This window comes from Carcharhinus amblyrhynchos, unplaced genomic scaffold (assembly GCF_965287045.1).
Source record: "Carcharhinus amblyrhynchos unplaced genomic scaffold, sCarAmb.v2.hapA scaffold_48, whole genome shotgun sequence".
NCBI classification, from domain to species: domain Eukaryota; kingdom Metazoa; phylum Chordata; class Chondrichthyes; order Carcharhiniformes; family Carcharhinidae; genus Carcharhinus; species Carcharhinus amblyrhynchos.
The window spans coordinates 2,074,308-2,089,583 of record NW_027649789.1 but is presented as its reverse complement, the minus strand read 5'-3'; the positions used below and the strand labels follow the sequence as shown (position 1 = coordinate 2,089,583).

Sequence of the window (15,276 nt, the reverse complement as noted above, 5' to 3'; positions counted from 1 at the left end):
GTGGAAAAAGCCTACTGGCATTCACTCTATCCATACCCATCATAACTTTCTACACCTCTGTCAAATCTCCATCATTCTTCTACACTCCAGGGAATAAAGTTCTAACCAATTGAACCTTTCCCTGTAACTCAGTTTCTCAAGTCCCGGCAACATCCATGTAAACCTTCTCTTCACTCTTTCAACCTTACTTACATCTTTCCTGTAATTAGGTGACTAAAACTGCATACAATACTCCAAATTCAGCCGCACCAATGTCTTGTACAACCTCACCGTAACATTCCAACTCTTATACTCAATACTTTGATTTATAAAGTCTAATGTACCAAAAGCACTCTTTACGATCCTATCAACCTGTGATACCACTTTTAGGGAATTATGTACCTTTATTCTCAGATCCCTCTGTTTTACTGCACTCTTCAGAGTCCTACCATTTACCCTGTACGTTCTATCTTGGTTTGTTCTTCCAAACTGCAATACCTCACACTTGTCTGCATTAAACTCCGTCTGCCATTTTTAGCCCATTTTTCTAGCTGGCCCAAATCCCTCTGCAAGCTTTGAAAACCTTCCTCACTGTCCACTACACCTCCAATCTTTGTATCATCAGCAAATGTGCTGATCTAATTTACCACATTATCATTCAGATCATTGATATAGATGACAAATAAAATTGGACCCAGCACTGATCCCTGTGGCACACCGCTAGTCACAGGCCTCCACTCAGAGAAGCAATCCTCCACTACCACTCACTGGCTTCTTCCATCGAGCCAATGTCTAATCCAATTTACTACCTCCCCATGTATACATAGCAACTGAACCTTCCTAACTAACCTCCCATGTGGAACCTTGTCAAAGGCCTTACTGAAGTCCATGTAGACAACATCCACTGCCTTCCCTTCATCCACTTTCCTGGTAACCTCCCTGAAAAATTCTAATAGATTGGTTAAACATGACCTGCCACACACCAAGCCATGTTGACTCTCCCTAAGAAGTCTCTATCAATCCAAGTATTTGTATTTCCTATCTCTTATACTCCTTCCAATAATTTACCAACTAATGATGTCAAATCTACAGGCCCATAATTTCCTGGATTACTTTTTGAGCCTTTTTCAAACAATGGAACAACATGAGCTATCCTCCAATCATCCGGCACCTCACCCGTGGATACTGACATTATAAATATATCTGCCAGGGCCCCTGCAATTTCAACACTAGTCTCCTTCAAGGTCCGAGGGAATACCCTGTCCGGTCCTACGGATTTATCTATTCTGATTTGCCTCAAGACAGCAAGCACCTCCTCCCCTTCAATCTGTATTGGTTCCATGAACTTCCTACTTGTTTGCCTTATTTCCATAGACTCCATGTCAGTTTCCTTAGTAAATACGGATACAAAAAACCCATTTAATATCTCCCCAATTTATTTTGGTTCCATACAAAGCCAACCACTCTGACCATCAAGAGGACCAATTTTATCCCTTACTATCCTTTTGCTCTTAATAAACCTGTCAAAGCTCTTGTGATTATCCTTTACCTTGACTGTCAAAGCAACCTCATGTCTTCCTTTAGCCCTCCTGATTTCTTTCTTAAGTAGTTTCTTGCACTTTTTATACTCCTCAAGCATGTTATTTGTTCCCTGTTTCCTAAACATGTCATACATCTCTCTCTTCTTTATCACAGTTCCAATATTCCTCGAGGAGCAAGGTTCTCATAATTTTTATAAAAGTACACATTTGAAATGGGTTAACTGACATGTTTGTTCAGTGACTGGAATTAAGGTAAATCTCCTTGGATCTTAGTTGTGTCTCTGGAGCATTTAATTTGTGTGTTTATAACTGATTCATTTCAAAGTGTCACCCTATATTTTCAGACGGGCCACCAATTCCAACACTACGAATGCTCAGCAGCTCCAGAGTGAAAAAGAAGAGAGATCAGAATCTGCAAGCAATAGGGTTGGACTTTTGGGGCAATGGATCCGCACCTGAGAACAATCGATTGGAATGCTATGATGATCAGTCAGGACCTGAAGGATATACAATTAAATGTCCCAGTCATGGATCAATATCCGAAAACAATAGACAGATATCTTAGAAGAGTACAAAAAGATTTATTCTATTGGCTGGATCATATTTCTGCAGAGCATCCACAGATAAGTTTCACAACCAGAATCTATTACTCACTCTTGGTCATTCAACACTTCTATTATCCCATCCTAGCTATTGTTGGTGTCCCGGGTAAGTCTCTATATTCAGTTATTAACTTGAGAGAATATTCCAAGCTCTATTACTTTTCTTGTCATTTAATCTGCTCTGTTTACTGCAACTGTTCTATAAATCCAGAAATTGATTCTGAACGATCAATGTATCAGCCATGATCTTATTGAATGGTGGGGTAGGTACGAGGGGCTAGATGGCCTAATCCTGCTCCTATTTCTTATGTTCTTAATCCGTTTCATAGTTAATGAATATGAAAATGAAAGCTCCTGTTTTCACTTATTCTCACAAATGTTGCTTCTTATCTACTAACGTAATTTGGCCAATCTCTGAGAACAAAAAATAATATTGACGACTTCCACAATCTGTGGCTGTGTTTGCTCTTGATCTGATTTGGAAACGGGCGCTATGGTGGCACAATGGTTATCGCAGCTGCCTCACATCACCAGGGGCCCCGTGTTCGATCCCTCGCTTGGATCACTGTCTGCGTGCAGGTTGCATATTCTCCCCATGTTTGTGGGTGTTTCTTCCCGGTGCTCTGGTTCCCTCCCAAATTTCAAAGATGTGCAGATTAACTGAGTGCTTAGGCCACGTCAAATTGTCCCTCAGTGCACCCCAATAGGTGCTGGAGTGTGTCGAATAGGGCGATTTCACAGTACCTTTATTGCAGTGTTCATGTAAGACTACTGGTGACTGATAAATAAACTAAACCATATTCACTCCATTAGCAATGGCTGCCTGCTCTCTGCCTATTTGCATTCTCCTGAATTTTTCCCAATTTTTTTAAGTTATTCACCTTGTTACCAACATCTAGTTCCATTTGAAAGCGATTTCCCAGGCGTTATTCACATGTGTATATTCCTTCAACTTCTTCTGACATTGTAACAGATCCCTGTGGCCATCACCGCACCGCCCCACCACCCCCTCCCCGCACCCCCCCCCCCCCCCTCCACCCCCACCACCGATATTCGTTTAATGGATCAGAGATTGTTGAAGCATCGAAAAGTGCGATTCAGCAGATTGTGTGGGTCCCGGTATTTTGTAAGAGTTTTCGTAAACAATTTTGGTAATTCCTCTGCACTCCTCATTAGCCAGACTCAAACAATTCTCCTCATCGAGTACATATGCAACTCCTATCGGGAAAAAAAAAATGTTGTTCTTTCCATGTTTTCAGCATGTCAATTTTCGATTGCAGAAGCAGGACGCTTAACATAATTTCTTTCATTCCATCTTATTTCCAATTCCGGAAATTGCATTCACTGTGTTTAATTTATTTATTCCTGCTCCTCTGCTAAAGTTCATTACATTTCCCTTCTTGCTGTGGAGAAGGTGGTGAACTGTGTTATATGCACATATACAGATGTTGGAGCAGGAGATCAATTATTTTCATCAGGAGAGAGAGAATGATGGTGATCGATTCCACATCAGTTTGGCAAGTGGGTTGAAGTGGAATGTTTAGATCATGCATTTCAGTTGCTTCTGATGCCTTTCTCCGAGTTTGTAATTGTGGTGGTTTTGACGTTTAGGCCTTGGGAGACTTGATCAGTTATTCTAGAATATCTGTGAAAAGATATAAAATGCTGTCACTGAGCGTAATTGGCACAGTGAGTGGATGCTGGGGGAACTAATTGCCATTGTAATCATGTGGCGTGCTTTGTCCTGCATTGTTGTAGCTTAAAACATGATGCAAAATTGAAAAACTGCAACCAAACTGCTGGTAAATGGTCGATACGTTGGGGCAACTCAGTTACTTGAAGCAGGATTCCTAGCCAATTAATTGCTCCAATGGATACCCTTCTGCATCACTAGCCAATGTTACTTTTTGACTATTGATAACCACCGCATTTTTTGACATTAAGCGCTCCTAATCCCATTGAACGTCAGGAAGTTATCGTTTGCCTTTATCTTGTTGGAGAGCTCAATAGTTTTGATCTGTTGAGGCCAGATTCTGGATTTGGTAATGTGAAGTGAGGCACAATTGGTAAGGGAGATTAAGGTGAAGGAATACTTTGGAGGCAGTGACCGTGGTATTATAGAATTCACTCCTGCAGTTTGAGCGCCAAAAATGGAATTCATGTCACGTTTTGCAGTTGAGGAAAGGAAAGTACAGATATATGAGGGAGGAGATAGCCAGAGTCTATTGGGAGTGACACTAGCAGATAAGATAGTGGACAGCAATGGCAGGAGTTTCAGGCTGCCATTTGAGAGAAACAGCAAAAATGTTGTGCAAATGAAGGGGAAGCGTAGTAAAGGGAGAAAGATGAAACCTTGGCCGATGAAGGAATTCAGGGGCAGTATGAAAGCAAAAGAAAGAGCATATGAAGTGCCAATGATTCGTGGGAAATCAGGGGATTTGGAAAACTTCAATCACCAACAGAGGACAGCTGATAAATAAATAAGCAGTGGGCGGCGGGGGGGGGGGGGGGAATGAAATATGAGGATTCGAGGGAAAACACGCTTGCAATATTACAATGACTACAAGAGTTTTATAAGGTGTACGAGAGAGAAAATAGATATAAAGGGTACGAAAGAGGTAAGAGTGGACTTTGGAGCACTTTTAAATGAAGCTGGAGAAGTAATGGGGAATGAAGTAATGTTGGAAGAACTGAATAGGGATTTTGTGTCAGTCTTCACGGTGGAAGACACCCAGGACACACCAAAATTTCAAGACAGTCAGGGAACAATGTGAGTATTGTGGCCATTACTCAGGAGAAGGGAAACTGAAAGGTAGATCCATCCCCAGATCGGATGGACAACACGCAAGAGTTCTGAAGGAGATAGCAGAAGAGATACTGGAGCCATTGACGGTGGAGTCAGGGAGGCTCCCACAGACTGAACTGGCAAATTGCTAATGTGACACTCCCTGTTGAAAAGGTTAAATGGGGGATAGTGGGGGTGGTGGGGGGGAGGATGGGGGTGGGGGTGGGAGTGGGGGGATAGGATGCACGGGGGTGCTGAGGAAAAAAACAGAAAATTCCAGGCTAGTTAGTCTGACCTGGATCGTTGGTCAGTTTTTAGTACCATTATTAAGTATGACTTTCCAGAATACTAAGAAGTGTGTGTTAAAATAGGGCGAAGTCAGCATGGTCTCATCAAGGGGACATCATGCCTAGCACATCTCTTAATGTTCTTTCAGGAGGTAACGAGCAGGTTAGACAAAGATGAGGTACTGGATGTTACATACTTGGATTTCCAGAAGGCCTTTATCAAAGTGGCACACAGGAGGCTACTGAATAAGATTGAAGTGTTAGAGACACGGTACTCTGATGGATAGAACATTGTCTGACTAGCAGAACGAGAGAGTAGGCTAAAAGTGTCATTTTCAAGATAGTGGTTAGGGACTAGTGGAGTTCTGCAGGGTTCAGTTTTGGAACCACAAATTTTCACCTTACACATCAATGATCTCGAGCTGAAGACATTGTGGCTACGTCTGCGGATGATACAAGAATAGGTGGAGGGACAAGTGGATTGTGGAGATGCAAAGACTGCAGAAGGACTTGGACCGGTTAGGAGAGTGAGTAAAGAAGTGGCAGATGGAATACAATGTAATAAACAGTGTGATAATGCTCTTCGGTAGGAAAAAAGGGAACATAAACTATTTTCTTAATGGGGAGAGAATTCAGGAATCGGAAGGGCAACATTAACTTAGGTGTCCTAGTTAAGGGTTCTTTTAAGATTGGTAGTTAGAAAGGCAAATGCAACGTTAGCATTCATTTTGACAGGCATGGAATACAAAAGCAAGGATCTACTGCTGAGGCTTTATACGGCTCTGTTCAGGCTGCATTTGGAGCGTTGGGTGCAATTTTGCAGCTGTATGGAAGGCAGGACATGCTGACCCTGGAGAAGGTCCAGAGGAAGGTCACCAGAATTATCCCTGGAATGAAAAGCTTTGGGTATGAGGGCTGTTTGGAGTCTCTGGTTCTGTATTTGGTTGAGTTTAGAAGGATGGGGGAGGCTCTCATTTAATTTTACAGAATATTGAATTGCCTGGGTAGACTGGCCATGGGGAAAATGTTTCCATTCGTAGGAGTCATGTCCGAGGGCACAGCCTTAGAAAAAAGGGACGTTCCTTTAGAACTGTGATGAGGAGGATTTTTTTTCTTTCAGCCAGAAGTTATTCAATCTGTGGAATTCAGTGCCACAGATGTCCCTGGACGTTACTCCTTGAGTATATTTAAAGTAGAGATAGATAGGCTATTTATTTGTAAGAGGGTCAAAGGTAACAGGAGAAGACTTGAGAATGTGTTTGGGAAACGGATCATCCCCGACTGAATGGTGGAGTAGTGCCGACGGCTGAATGGCCATTTTGTGCTCCTATCTTATGATCTTGTGAGATTGTAACTGGAGAATTGCCATCCCAAGGCCCTCAGTTGTTCAGACGTTTCCATGCTTGGCTGTTGATAGTGAATGGTGAAAGGTGCTGAAAATGCACAATCATGATTAGACGGCATTACTACTGGCTATATGTTGGCAGCAAAATCATTGATGATCATCTGAGGATGGTTGGGTCTTTGACTGGAAATAGTTTTGTGATGATATACTGGAACGAGCCACAATGGCAAGAGCCCAATTTCTTTGTTGTATGTACGGCAAACCAGCAGAATTTTGCCCTCAACTCAGTTTTTCTAGTATCCGTTGATACCACAATCGATGAAAAGCTGCCTTGGTGTTAAGCACAGCGACTTTGATCTCGTATCCAGTGTTCAGCTTTTTATCCTTGTTTGTACAAACTTTATTAGAATAGGACAAAGAGCAACACAGCCCGGGAAACAGGCCCCTCAGCCCAACGAGCCCGCGCTGCCATCCTAACATTGATATACAATAGGATATTACAATTCCCGGGAGACCCCAAAATGATTGTCACTGAATTTTCTTTGCAAGGCAAAGTTATTGTCCTGTTATTGACATATTCGCCATATTTTGTGATAAAACAGTGGACTGGTGGAGTAGTGTTTAGGCGGGTTGGATTAGGAACAGTTTTGCTTAAAAGACATGCAAGGGCACCAGTTAGATGAAAGTATTATTTAGCTTTATTGGGACAGGTTGATGGTGGTGTTGGCAGTGGGTGGGGGGGGGGGGGGGGGGGGTGGGGGGTAGTGGCAGGTGTTGTGAGTTCTGGATCCTAAAATTGCAGTGTTATTTTTGGACGATTGGCAAGGCGCAAATACTTTGCATTATTCAATTCTTTTGGTGTGATCTGGAAAGAATGGAATTGGCTGAATATCTGCAATGCTGCAGAGGCTGAGATCGAGCACCAAACAGTTATTCTCTTTGAAGATTATTGCAAAGGTTTCAACTTTATTTAAAAGTTGTACTGCTGTGGTTCCCGGACACTGACCATGGGAAAATCATGTATGCTCCTCCTCAGGCATGGTGTTTGATTCTCCATAACAATTCACAGCTCCATATGGCATTTCAGCGCAAAATTGTTTAGTTCCGCCTTTCACTTACTGCACTTGGCTCTCTATTAATCCTGTGCAGTATTTTCATCATCTTCACGCGTCATTTAAGTTATGCCTAACTTCTGCTTCAGCACTGCTTTCTAAAACGCTAAGGAGCTGAATTCGATTCCAGCTTCTGGACACTATTTTTGTGAAGTTTATGCATTCTCCTCTTGTCTGCGTGTATTTATTACAGGAGCTCCGGTTTCCTCCCTCTGTTCAAGGATGCGCAGGTTAGGCGAATTGGCCCTCATCATTTACCCCTTAGAGTTCCCGTAACTGTAGGTGAAATGGACTAGCCATTGGTAACGGCGTGGGGTACAGAGAGACTGCGCAGGAGAGGACCTGTGTAAGACATTCTGTCAGAGACTCGCTGCAGACTCGTGGGAAGAATGGTCTCTTTGTGCTTTGTAGCAAGTCTATAGTTCTATGATTCTTTGTGTATTATTAGAAGCAAACAATTCCAACAGTGCAGAAGGAGTGTATTTGGCCCCTTTATTTTGTATTCAATCTCCAAAAGAGCATTTTGCCAAGGACCACTCCATATACTTTTGCACTTACACTGTTCAATTAATGTAGATAATCCACCTAATTTGCTAATCCTTGGTCTGTGTGATGAAGCCAGGGAATTGGGGGGAGACCGACACAGACCATGGAAGAAGCTGGAGATTAAAGTCTAAGTCAGCCAAGACTGGCATCAAATCCGCTCCGCGGGCGCTGTGAGGAAACAATTCTGCTGTGCTTCCGTCTGGCCTCATTCCTGGGTAATTGTAGAGTGGAAATATACCGAGCTATCATGTTGCAAATTTTGTTTTTGCACATGTTTGTCTGGCGCTGCTCATTTCTCTCCCCCCCCCCGCCCCAGTTTCAAGACCCGTTGAATATCCAACCTGTTGAGCATGATGTTTGTGAAAACAGCCCACATCAGGGCACCCTCAGTGTGGAGACATGGATTTCATCTCCGTAAGAATTCTCATTCACTCACAGCTTGATAGATCAGCATCAGGCAGCTGGGTGAGACCAGTATCAGGTATATGGTTTTTCTTGTCAGCTACTTCACCAGAAAAAACAGTTTACATCTGTTACCCACCACTCCACCTGCTGTGGTGCTAGCGACGTAGTCACAGTGATGGATAGTGAAATATCCATCCAGTGTGCATACTTACTCAGCGGGTCCTTACTGTGCTTCCCACAAGAATCTGAGTATTGAAACGGAGGAGTAATGATTCATTGGCTGAGCGCTGAAGGACGCCATACGTTTGTGTGCAAGTTATACAAGGTAATAAGTACCGGATTCCTTGACAAATTCGTCATCTTGAGAACCAGCGTCCAAGTTTAGTGCTACAGGGAAAATTCCCTGTTTAACAACCTGCAACTGGTTACCACTACTGGGCCGTGTGGTTTAGGTCTGCTTGCCGTTCTGATGCTTCTGGAGATGCTTAGGAAAGTACGATTGGTGTGATTATGACAGACCTTTGCTTGACTCGTAGATGTAGCAACTATTCCATTTGATACACTGTTAATAAGAATTTTTCTAGGATTGAGTTTGCCGTTATTGAGTTCAGATCCTGGATCGATATGTTTATTCATTGTGGACATTTTTTCGGATTTGATGCATTTTTTTTTCTGAGCCAACCATATCACTGCGGCCTAATGGCTAATGCTGTCCACAGGAGATATGAACGTTTCTCTTGCTGATGTATACTCATGAAGCAGAATGCCATCCACACCATTTGCCTTTTCGTGCCATTTTTCATTGAAACAAAAAACACTTGGCCTGGTGGTAAGTAAACGGTTGTTCCTGCATCATTGGATCACTGATCGTTTGACAATGCCACCATCTGACTGCCTGCCAGACATCAGCCACTTTTGCCCGAATTAGTTGTCACAAAACCATTATGGATTTGAGTTTCCGGATGAATTCTGCCGCTATCCTTCCACTTTGGAATACCTGAAAATATAGACCACTGGAAAAATTGAATACTTCATCTCTGCGTCTTTGCGAATTTAGTACAATTCTGGTCAATGAGTAATGATTCAAACAGGGAACATTCCTCCGCCTTCGAACTTATATCCTCCAAATAATTATAATTTCTTCCTCATATTAGCACTATTTGCTTCTCTTTGTTAGAAAGACTTTATATTGCTATGTTTTTGGCAGTGTTCTCTACTTTTTGGCCACATTCAACAACCTGCTTTGAAAGATGGAGGAATATTTTCCTGTCCTCCCCACAACAGAACTGGATTCTGATTGCAATAGCGTATGATTATTAAGCCCCTCTCTCACAGGGCTTTATGGCCTTGAGCAAGGCATAGGGAAGGGTGGATGAGGAAGGATCTTTAATTGCAATAAGCAAACTGTCCACCACCTAGCCACTTTCCGCTGACCACTCACCATCATCCAGTTTGGAACAACACTCCAAAAATGCTTCAGAAAGGCCTCCAAAACATGGTTAAGACTTACTACAAGAGCATTCTGACTGGCAGGGAGTTGTGGAAGGGGAGCAGTCACTGCGGCCGCACCCATCCTCAAGATGCTACGAACAGGGCGTCAGTGTTACCTCACTTTCGGCAGCAGCCAGCCAATCATTGATAACGCTCTCTTCGACCATCATGAGACCATCTCCAGTACAGAGAGGCTCTGCAGTATTCGGATCCAGTTGGAGAGGTGCATAGTTGAGAGGAGAATCAATGCTGGCTCCCTGCAAGAATAAAAAGGCGTTGAGGTTTAAAATATTACGCACGTTACATTTTCTGCAAAGAGAGATTCTATCACCGAGATGCAAACAAATGTAAAGTCAGTCAGAGGCTGCGATTTTCCAAAAAGGTCCAGGCTAAACTGTGTGCCCCTGTCCTCAAAGATTTCTATCAGTGAAGCTAAAGCTCATGTTGGTTCTTATCGTCTTCAAAACTGCTTCCTTTCAAATTCCTACAGCGACTTGTGTGGCAACTCACAGTTAGGTCTGCACATTTGTGACCAAAGCCAATTTTGAATAAGATTTAATCTCTTGAGGATCTGTGAACGTATTTCACGCAGAGACGTTTGAATTTCCCAATATTTCCACAAGTGGGTGGCGTCATCTAATGCTCACTCTTGGTGAGATGGGCTCCAACTCAGAATGGGCACTTCTGCATGAACGACAAGGATTGTCACTGGGTGAATGTGCGGTTGTTCTTTAATAATCACAATGAATTTGGTTTTACCTGCGCCTGTTAGCATGACAGTGTTACAAACTCATTTGTATCTCAAGACTGTCTTGAATGTCTGCATGAGTGGCAACACCGAGGTGAGATGTATAGTTGAGCAGGCAACTGCTCACACATGAACTTCATGTGTAAGCCACTTTTAAAAGTAATTAAGCAATTTGCAAAGTTCGCCCAATAATTGTAATCTTAGTTCAGAAATATGACCTAGAATTACTTCACTGCACAGCTTTGAAAGTCCAAGATAGTTTATTTTCTCCAATACACCCCTCTGGCCCCTGTCCAACAATCACGGTTCCTCAGCATATAGTCATGAACGATACAATGTTCCAGCCTGCAGCACTTCTTCATGGAAAAGGTTCAGCAGTATAATATCAGCAAGCTCCAGGCCCATCAAAGGGCATGTTTCCTGTGTTTATGATTGTTCACTGTGGCTGATATCTTTTCAAGGAGTAATGGTGGCACAGTGGGCAGCATTGTTCCCTCACGAACCCTGGACCCTGGTTTCATTATGGCCTGGAGTGACTGTCCGTGTGGAGTTTGCACATCCTCCCCAGTTCTGCCTGTGTTTCTTCCGGCTGACTCTGGATGTCATATACGTGTAGATTATGTAAATTTGCCGTTCTAAATGCACAGTTACGGGATTAAGTCAGATGCCAGGAACTGGGTAGGACATTCTTTTGGAGAATTAGTGCTGAAGCGATCAGTTGAATGGCCTCTTTCGGCACTTTTGGGAGTTTGAGTGTTCTATGGTATCCATAGATTGCAGAGCACCGTGTCTTGCGTCGCAAACGTGTTGATCACAAGTCCCAGTTGGACTTGGAATTGCGCTACAATTATCTCCAGAGCATTTTCAAAGGCACATTCTATCAGAAGACTGATAAAGTTCTGTGCCCCAGCACAGCCAAATCCAGGATAATGAATATTCTTCCAGCATGTAGGAATAATGTGACAGGGATGGAATATGTCACCATAAGGCAAATAATTATTGGTGATGGATTAAAAGTTCTTGTGATGAGGGATCACTCCAAGTAACTTTCACTGTCTTTTTGTAGGACTATGTGGAACTATCCATAACGTCATTTTCACACATAACATCAACCACAGGACGTGTCGATCACTGTGGAATGAGGATGTGGCCAAAGGCATTTTTCTGAAGAAAATATTCTCTGAGCGATAGGTGGTGCGGCTCTGTCCACTTGCTTCTAGAGTTCCTCAGCAGTGGTCTGGCCGTTTTTGTTTTGCCCTTTATTCCAGTGGCACCATTACATGTCTTTTCTTTCCCTGTGGTCCAACATCCTCCCAGATGCTGTGGACTACTTATCGCTGCCGTAACAAGAGGGTGAGAGTGTTGTGATAATTCACCGCACCAAAGGAGCTACACATTGTCATTGCTACCTGATTCTGGCTGGCAACCTGTTGCCATTCCAAATTCTCAGCTCACCACTCTCCCAAATAAACCAGCAGCAGAGAAAAAAAATAAGCATAACTGCCAAATAATCCGAGCAGTAATTGATTCGTTGAGGTTTACAGCATGGAAAATTGCCCTTTGGCTCAACGTGCCCATGTCAGTCATTATTAATCATTAAGATAATCCCAAGTACTCGCATTGGGCCCATATCCCTCAATGCCAATCTTACCCATGAAACTATCAAAACCTTTTTTTAAAAATGTAAAATTGTACCCACCTCTACCAATACTTCTGGCAGCTTGTTCCTTGCTCTCACCACCTTCTCTGTGAAAAATACCTTTCAGGACCCTTTTGTACCTCTCCCCTCTCACCTTAAACCTATGCCCTCTAGATTTAGACTTCCCTACCTTTAAAAAATATGTTGACTATCTAGCTGGTCTATGCCACCCATTACTTTATAGACCTCTACAAGATCACCCGTAAGAACCATAGCTCCAGGGGAAAAAGTTCCAAATCTATCCACCTTCACCATCTAAGTCAATCTGGCATATCCTGGTAGCATCTGAGTAAAACTTTTCTGCACTCTTTCTAGTTTAACAATATCATTTGTATAACATGGTGGCCAGAACGGTGCAAAATATTCTAAGTGTTGCCTAACCAATGTCTTGTAGAACTTCAACAGACACCCCAACTCCTGTATTCAATGAGGTGTGAATAGCTGTCACTCACACATTACTTGGATGAGGAAATTTATATTTTACTTTGCTCCAGCAATAACATTTCACGGTGCTTTCTGGTCCACTGTCCTCCTGGATGATATGTGTCCGTTCTGGCTACTGGAACAAGAGTGTTGTGGTTATTGATTGAGCAAATGGAGCATATTTCCTCCATTATTTTGCCATTCCTCATATTGTAGAGGGTGGAGGGAACCTATAAGCTTCAGGGATCAGGAAGTCCATTGGTGTGCCATGCTGTGATAAGTACCTGGAATGATAATGAATGATAAGGTATGTGCCATCATTAGCTTCAATTTTTTTTAAGATCAGGTGAAAGTGCTGCTCTATCTGTGCCTAATGAGGAAAGGATTTGCATACCACTGTTTGGATATCTGCGTGCTGAGTGACAGAATGTTCAGCTCTGTTGAGCACCTTCAACTTATTTAGGGCCCAACGTCGTCAAGGATTTATTGGAACTTATATTTTCTTGAGGTCTGCGGGTCAGAATTAAGTCTAATGTCTTGTGTAAATGGCAATGTGTTCAGAAATTTGTTATGGTTTTAGTGGATGGACGCATTAAACATGGACAAACATTTTTGAAGATCTTAAAAAAAGAAAAATCAAAATTGTTATTTTGTTGAAAAATCTATTTATATATGCATTTTATTTGTCATTCCCTGTCATGCAGTTAACCTCGTGACAATTGCAGTACTGGCTCGACAAAAGTGTGGTCTCTCCAGATGTGTTACCCATTACTTAATGGCCATGGCTGCAGCAGATCTACTGGTCATTACCCTCGACTTAATACTGAGACATATTCCAATTGTTTTCCGGGAACGGTTTTATTTCTTGCTATCCATCCCCATATGTAATATCCACGCTATTTTGCTTTATGCAGCAACTGACTGTTCTGTTTGGTTCACAGTCACTTTCACATTTGATCGATTTGTGGCCATTTGTTGTCAGAATCTGAAAACAAAGTATTGCACTGAGAAAATGTCGGCTGTGATTATTGGGACAGTGACTGCACTGAGCTGTTTGAAGAACATTTTTTGGTACTTCATGTTCACATCTCAATACTGGCTTGTAAACTCCCCGTGGTTTTGTAATGTTACAGGCAATGTTATGTGGTCACCTGTATGGGGATCAATCGAGTTTCTCCATCATATTTTAAATCCATGTGTCCCATTTCTCCTCATACTGATGCTCAACATTTTCACTGTCAGGCATATTTTAGTGACGAGCAGAGCCCGTGAAAGACTCAGGGCCCATACAGATGGCGAGAGACCCAGAGACTCTGAGATGGAGAGTCGAAGGAAGTCTATCATTTTACTGTTTGTTATATCAGCTAATTTCATCCTGTTATGGTCGGTGCTTATGGTTTACTTTATATGGATTCGGATGTGGGTTTTGGGACATTATTCTGTGTTTCTGCATGATTTTGTTCAGGAAGTGGGCTTTATGCTGCAGCTCTTGAGTTGCTGTACAAACACTGGAATTTATGCTGTGACTCAATCTAAATTTAGAGGAGAGTTCAAAAATGTATTGAAATATCCCTTCACTCAAATTCTTCAATGCATTAAAATTTGAGCTGATCTGACCCATAGCCTGTTTTGAGAATTTGCTCATTTTGTTTTATAGTAAGGTGGGGGCAGGAGCTGCACACGTGTGTGAACTCAAACTAAGCAAACTTACATAAAGTTCTCAGTTCATGAGAAATATACATCAGAGATAAGACATCTCCAATTATTTAACATGTTTCACATTAAAATCCGAGAAGGCAGCTTGGCTTGATGAATCAGAAGAGTAAAAGTACATTGTTGGAGAGGTGGTGTTCTGTACTGCCCAGACAAAATACCAAATCTCTGATTGAAAAAAAACCTTTAGTGTTTTCCGAAATCCAGGAGAATAATTCATTAAATGCAAGATTTGACACAGAAGTTCACTCTTGGAACCCTTTGGATATGAGTGATTCTTGGAGAGAATTCTAAGGTGAATTATTTGACAGTAGTTAGCGGAAACCCTCGTGGGAAACACAGTGCTTTAGAGAGACTGTTTGCCTTGTGTTGGGGCAAGCCTCTCAGTGGATAATTCCAAGTCCATGGAATCTACTTTGGTTGTAAATGTCAATCAGTTTGGAGTGCATTGTGGAGGTCAAAAATTATCCTGCTAATTCAAACTCAACAATTACTTAGCATGACTATTAAACTGTCAAGATACGCTATTTTTACTTCTCAATTTTATTCATCTGTAAGAGAGGTCTAGAAGGAAGAAACAATCAATGTTTACCTCACTGC

At 42.2% G+C, this 15,276-nt stretch overlaps 1 protein-coding gene across 1 annotated transcript; it reads left to right on the top strand.

The window, feature by feature from the left end:
• Positions 1 to 1,963: 1,963 nt before the first annotated feature.
• LOC145337419 (putative G-protein coupled receptor 139) lies at positions 1,964 to 14,569 on the top strand. The gene is made up of 2 exons (XM_080182193.1): positions 1,964 to 2,228; positions 13,668 to 14,569. The coding sequence occupies exons 1-2, from the start codon at positions 1,964 to 1,966 to the stop codon at positions 14,567 to 14,569; spliced, it is 1,167 nt and encodes a 388-aa protein (XP_080038319.1).
• Positions 14,570 to 15,276: the final 707 nt, after the last annotated feature.